Genomic DNA, 6,532 nt, shown 5'->3' with positions numbered 1-6,532 from the left:
CCGGGGGACGTTATGTTGATCCAACTCATCCTAGTCCCGAAGGGTATGGTCAAGGCAAAATTAGCCGTTTGCTCCGAACCCGGGCGCGCTGGCTTCCCCTGCCCTCCGCCGCCCCCGCCTCGGCGGTATGCTCGCCGGGGCTTCCGCGGAGAGAGACAGCGCGGACGTGGAGGAGGCGATGACTTGACTGGAGGAAGCGGCATCGTGGGGAGAAGCCGAGACCGCTCGGCGTTGCCCTGCTCGGAGAGTGCAGGGCAGAGGGCACCAGCTCTCCTTGTGCGCGTGCCACCTGAAGGCTCGCTGCCGACGGAATCCAGGTCCGAGCTTGCCCCATCTGTTTTTGATCCGACTCCCTTCGCTTCTCGCCGACGGCGATACTTGTGGGTTGGGCGGAAATGGGCAGTCCAGGAGCAAATCAGAGTTGTATCGTTCAGGCTGTCCATGGTGATAAAATCATTTTCATTGCAGAATGAAATTCATTTTCTAAGCTTCCTGGTTTGTTTGCTTATACGGGAATACTTCAATAAACACATTCCATCGTGTGTATATAAGTTCACATTTTCTGTAGAACTTCGATACATTTCACCATGTCCCAAGGAGAAGGCACTGGCTATGAGTCTTATCTGACGCATCTGCAACCTGCATAATTTCAGACGCCCAGGGAATCTCCCAAAAGAACCTGAAACGTCAGTGTCGCTCTGGAGACTGGTGGCTGAGTTGGCATCAGCATTAAGCACCTTTATTTTCTTCTCTCCATATAATGGTCAGTAAAGTATCATGTTTGCAAGGACCGATCCCAACTCTGAAGAAGGGATCTTGATGCAGGTACACTTCAGACTAGAGTACTGGGGAATCTCTTCTGTACTTGATTTGCTAGTCATGACAGCTTCTGCAGATTCCCTTTCATCTTTGGGTGAATATCCGAATTTTAGACTTCTTTGCCTAGAGTATACTGAACTGTCATTCCATGAAGCTCCTTTCAGAAGAGATATGATTGCCTCTGCATTTGGTGGATGCCTTGATTGGAAAAGATGCTTGCGCCGACTTCACCCATCCATCACTTCTGTTTACTGGTCATGCAGTGATGAATGCGTCACTGGTGTCTCTATATGTACCTAGCTTCCAGCTTTCTTTCCACATCACCGTTTTCTGGTTGAGCTTCGTGAAGAAGGTAAGCCCATCTACCCTTTCTTTTGAGTAGCAAGAAATGAAAGTATTAGAGCCAGGAGCTGTTATTCGGCTGTTTGCAACTTTGCATGGTAGTTTTAGTTGATTTTATGGCTATACAATGCTCTTCTGTACAACACAACATTGTTTCCTTTTTTATTGAAGAATGAATATGCCATCTGAGTTATCGTGTAAAATGCAAATTTCAGTTGTCATGGCTAGAAATGGTGGTTCCCGAAAGAAACCTTGTGATTGTTGCAAAAGATACTTGGACCACTTAGCTGGAAAGAATCAAAATATGAGCTGCTTCCTCAGGCATATGACTGCCAATTTTAAGCATAGCATGGTAAGCCAGTTTGATATCTTGCTTGTTTTCCAACATGCATTGTTTTTCCCTTTTTGTTTGACATGATTCCTTTGTTGGAATTAATAAGTGGATATAATGGCTCTAAACCTTTAGTACTTTGGTATACTTGATTCGAGCTATAGCCAGAACTTTATATTCCTTCAACTTGCCTGTGATATGAGAAGCTTAAAACAATAGCAGAGTAGGCTTGTATGTCGCCCTACATCACGATCAGCTTCAACTTGCCTGAGATTTAGTGCTTTTCATGTATGAGTCTTCTTGCACATACTTTGCTTTAGACCTTTAGTACTTTGGTAAACTTGATTCGAGCTAGCCAGAACTGCTAGTGCTAACTGAAGATGATGCAGATTTCCAAGATTCATAAATGACTTCAGTGTTTCTGTGACATGTACAATCTTAAAACAGTAGCAGAGGCTTGTATGTCACCCTGCATTAGGATCAGCTTCAACTTGCCAGAGACTTAGTATGTTTCCTGTATCTGAGTCTTCTAGAGCATACTGTTGATCACTGCTAAATAAAGTAAATACCATCTGCATCAATCCCACGCACATGATTTCTCATCAAAATTTATTTAGCCTTACAAATCTCCAATGGTTGGTAAATCCTGTCAGTCAGAATATTATATAAAGCTTGTTATTGATTGTTGTGCCAAATGGTTTTAGACTTTTGATAAGTCAGTGTGGCCACGCCCCAGCTTATTTTTTGACAAAACTAATTTATTCATATTAGCTTCTGACATAGCTTTGTTTCACAACCAATCTTTACTTCTGTCGATTTTGTGCATGACAGTATATGCTCTCTGGTGTTGTGCCTGCTATTTCACTTTGTTACTCTGAATTGTGCTGTTTACATCAATATTCTTGCAATTGTTACTATAGGTCATGCCAAACAGATTTCTGAAGCATTTCGCTGGAAAGTTGTCAGGAACCATCAAGTTAGAGTCCCCTAACGGTAATCTATATGATGTTGAAGTTACTGAGCGCTTTAATAAGGTAATACTCCGACATGGATGGGGGGATTTTGTTGATGCCCATCGTATAGAAGAGAACAATTTCTTGCTGTTCCGACACATCGAGAACTCACTTTTTGAGGTTCTGATCTTCGATGCTGATGGCTGTGAGAAAGTGTTTTCCTGTGCTGGCATAAAAAACAACCGAAGTTTACAAGAAAACACAGTAGATTCTCTTTATATTTCAAGCAGCTCTTGTCATGATACCTCGGAATCATCAGCAAGTGAAAGACTTGTTAGATGTGAAAAGGGTGGCTCTAGTCATTGTGGGAAAACTGCAAAGATGGATGCAACATCCTCATCGTCTGAGAGCTCAGGTTATACTGTTAATTCAGTTGCATAATTTTCTCGAATTTTAAATCCACTTATTCCTGCAGTTTGTCGTGTAATATTGTACAGGAGAATACAATTTATCTGAAAACAAATCCTTTGAGACGGATGATCTTCAGACCAACCCAGGGCCGGATTATGTTTTATCACGTGGAAGTTACCTGTCCGAAGCACAAGAGGAGAGAGTAATTGCACTTATACAGGAAATTCAACCTGAAAGTACTGTTTATGTAGCAGTCATGAGGAAGTGCCATATTGAGCAACCAGGTCCTTATCTGGTAATATAACTACCCTTTCCTGTTGAAAAGGCAACTCATTTCTATCAGTATGAGATTTCTTTGATAAATAATGCTTTACATTTACGTTCCCAATATTATAATAAGGTAAGCTCATCCCTTTTCAAATTCTCACGACCCTTCTAACACTTAGGGACAAATAACTACCGTTTTCTTTGCTTGAGGACTGAAATGCCTTCTTTATTGTACTTGGTTCTGTTAAGAGCCTCACATCATGTTCCATCTATAATCAGGCAATTCCTAAGGAATATGCATTTTCTCATTGCCTGCATGAAAGAACAAATGTTACACTTCAGAGGCCAGGCAAGAGCAAGAAGTGGCACCCCAGATTCCACGAAAGGAAAGATAAACGTATGTTCATGCTCAGTGGGCAGTGGTTAGACTTTGTCCGTGACAATCATGTGCAGAAGGAAGATATCTGCCTCTTTTTACCGGCAAAGGGTGGGAGAAGATTCACATTTACAGTCTATCTACTTCGCGCAACAGCAACTTATTCCAGGGGTGGAGCAGCTTTTCAAAAGGTTGGGTCATGCAATGGTAGATCAAGCACAAAGATGGCTTCAGTGGTTCATATTAAGGAAGAATCAACCGATGGTATCATAGAAAAACATAAGAATCTGTAGCACTATAGAGATTATTCCTTTCTTATGGCCTAACATTTTCTGCAGCATACAATGTTTCCGAGAGCAACTCTGGTGGTCCTTCTGAGGCTCCCTACATTGTATCATCCAAGAGTTGTCTATCTCAATCACAAAAGAAGATTGTTGAAGAGATGGTGGGAGCCATCCAATCTGAAGTCCCAATTTTTGTGGCAATCATGAAGAAGATAAATGTTGATGTCACTCGTCGTTACCGCTTGATAGTAAGTTATCTTTCTTAGTTTGATCCTATAACATTATATATTTGTTATCTATTATGTTCGCTGTCATCTTAAACTTTTAGCTTATTAAAGTAGGCAGACTTCTGTCATATGAAATATGAATGCCACAATATAATCACCCACTTTCAGATCAGCAAACTATCATAAACCTTTAGCTTATTAAAGTAGGCAGACTTCTATCATATGAAATATGAATGCCACAATATAATCACCCACTTTCAGATCAGCAAACTATCTGCTATTGCATCACAGAAATATCATGATTCCTCTGAAATGATCAAGTATATCATTCTTGGCGCTTGGTGCATCTGGAAGCACCGCAATGACTGCGTCTTTAATGGAACTGCTCCAAGCGTTGGTACTACTATACCTTGAGCCAAGCCAGGGATGAAGCCCAGCTGTGGGCTATGGCAGGAGCTAAGGGCCTTTCCTTCGGTTAGGGATGTTGGTTAGGCTGATGTCCCAGGTCTCGGATCGCTCTTTTCTGCAAAAGGCGATTAAGTCTCTCTATCGTGTGTGTGTGTGGGGGGGGGGGGGGGGGGGGGGGGGGGGGGGGGGTCTCATTTCTTCTTCTATTAATACAATGATACGCAGTTCTCTTGCGTGTTCGAGAAAAAAATCAAGTATATAGTGTGTGCCAATGTAAATCCTAGAAATTTGTTTGTTTCAATAGCTAAGCTAGTCAACCTTTTAACTGTAAATGTTTCTAACGTTCTGCCTGTAAAATTTATCAGGAATTAGGAAAACAATTCGCGACCTCACAACTTCCACATAGAGGGCAAACTGTGCTGCTCCAGTGCATGAAGAAGATATGGACGACCAAAATGGTGATTCACGGTGGAAGGAGAAGGTGGTTTCTTGTAGGAGGTTGGTCCACATTTGCTCGTGATAATGGTCTGAGAGTCGGTGATATCTGTTTGTTCGAACTCAAGAAGACTGAAGAAGAGCTTACCATGAAGGTCCATATCATCTCCAGGGAGCAGTTTTAGCAAAATGTTGTACCTCCTGTTGTTTCTGCTTGTTTTGTAGTCTGGAATTGGTCCATTTGGTATGGCCAGGCCACCAACTCTCTTATGGCGATGCACTATCCATCCTTAGAGGCTTAGTAATTTCGGTGTTTGTCTTTCTTTGGTGATTGCTTCGTGTTATTGTGTAGATGAACTGTTTGTCAGGTTGACAAATGCAACGTCTTTTGCTCGCTAGTATTACACCAGCTTGTGCTAATTAAGACTTGTGTGCTTACTTACATTTAGCAGAATGCTGGATGTCCTTTGCATGTTGTTCAAATTTATGGGAGTAAAATGAACTTAAAACTATTCTTGCTTTACAGTTTGGAAAAGTAATGCGAGATGCGGGGACGATAACTTAATAGCTCTTGCCCTCTTTCCATTGATGAAGAAGTATCCAAAATATACCGGACCAGTCTCAGCAGATGATAAAAACACGAGAACCAACCTAAGCAGGAGCTAAGCAATTTTTCATTAATTGAAAAAAAATAAGCATTTAAACTCGATTATAAGAAGAGTCAAATCTAGGTGGTGCACCAATTAAGCCTAGGACAGCTCATTTTTTCTTTTTTTTAAAGGGCCTAGGACAGTTCCTAGAAGAGAGGATCATTAGCACGGCGACTTCAAATCTCTTGTGATTTTTATTTTCTTTCGTGTTCATTCCCTGCACATCGGCCATGCTCATTTCCTTTCAAGCAATTAGAATTAGTCATGCTACTCCTTGCCCAGTGCAATAGCATTGCAACAACTTGAGTGGGAACAACTCATTCCCACATCTGTAAGCTGCTTATGATTTAATATAGTCCATTACTACTACTAAAAAGAAGAAGAAGCTGAAGGCCTCGCCAGATTTGACTTTGGAGGGCTGATTGATCCTATCTTTCTGTGGTTACGCTTCCAAACTTAGTGTCAGTCCCTTTTTACCTCGGTCCAGCTCGATGAACGTAGAAAAGTTGCAGCAGAAACCCTGTCAATGTTAATGGTGATAAGATCACCTCTACCTCAGGCCCACTAATGCATTTGCAGAAGGAAACTGATAAGTGATAACCTTTTGTGGAACATGAAAAGGTTTTGAAATAATACTAGTGGGCTTGAAAAATTGAAATATTCATGCCGATAACTGATATTAAGCACATGATGACCATCATGTCACAGAAAATCAAGGGACCATAGGAATCATGGCACTTCGAAGGAACTCCCAAGGAAAATGCACACACACTGACTTGTGTCCTGTGCTCACGGCACTTCGAAACGCTCAACGAGGGAGCTTTACCCTGATCTATGCATGCATTCTGCTCTCCAAGGGGGTGTTTGGATACACCCTACTAAAATTTAGCACATGTCATATCGGATATTTGGGATGCTAATTAGAAGTATTAAATATAGGCTAATTACAAATTTAATTGCATAGATGGAGTCTAATTCACGAGACGAATCTATTAAGCCTAATTAGTTCATGATTTGACAATGTGGTGC

General features: G+C 41.6%; 1 protein-coding gene across 3 annotated transcripts; it reads left to right on the top strand.

Moving 5' to 3' along the window:
* LOC117840182 (B3 domain-containing protein Os03g0619600) lies at nucleotides 1–5,273 on the top strand. Of its 3 annotated transcripts, none has more exons than XM_034720642.2 (9): nucleotides 1–317; nucleotides 654–825; nucleotides 984–1,171; nucleotides 1,377–1,513; nucleotides 2,413–2,860; nucleotides 2,943–3,151; nucleotides 3,403–3,763; nucleotides 3,838–4,031; nucleotides 4,784–5,273. In XM_034720642.2, exons 4-9 carry the CDS (start codon nucleotides 1,382–1,384, stop codon nucleotides 5,036–5,038), a joined length of 1,599 nt encoding a protein of 532 aa, XP_034576533.1. In that variant the 5' UTR covers nucleotides 1–317; nucleotides 654–825; nucleotides 984–1,171; nucleotides 1,377–1,381; the 3' UTR covers nucleotides 5,039–5,273. The 3 variants fall into 3 exon arrangements, with proteins under 3 accessions (XP_034576533.1, XP_034576532.1, XP_034576531.1); XM_034720641.2 differs by having other exon boundaries at nucleotides 974–1,171; XM_034720640.2 differs by having other exon boundaries at nucleotides 654–1,171.
* Nucleotides 5,274–6,532: the final 1,259 nt, after the last annotated feature.

The sequence above is a fragment of the Setaria viridis genome, chromosome 9, assembly GCF_005286985.2.
Source record: "Setaria viridis chromosome 9, Setaria_viridis_v4.0, whole genome shotgun sequence".
NCBI classification, from domain to species: Eukaryota; Viridiplantae; Streptophyta; class Magnoliopsida; order Poales; family Poaceae; genus Setaria; species Setaria viridis.
This window is presented reverse-complemented; position numbering and strand designations above follow the sequence as displayed.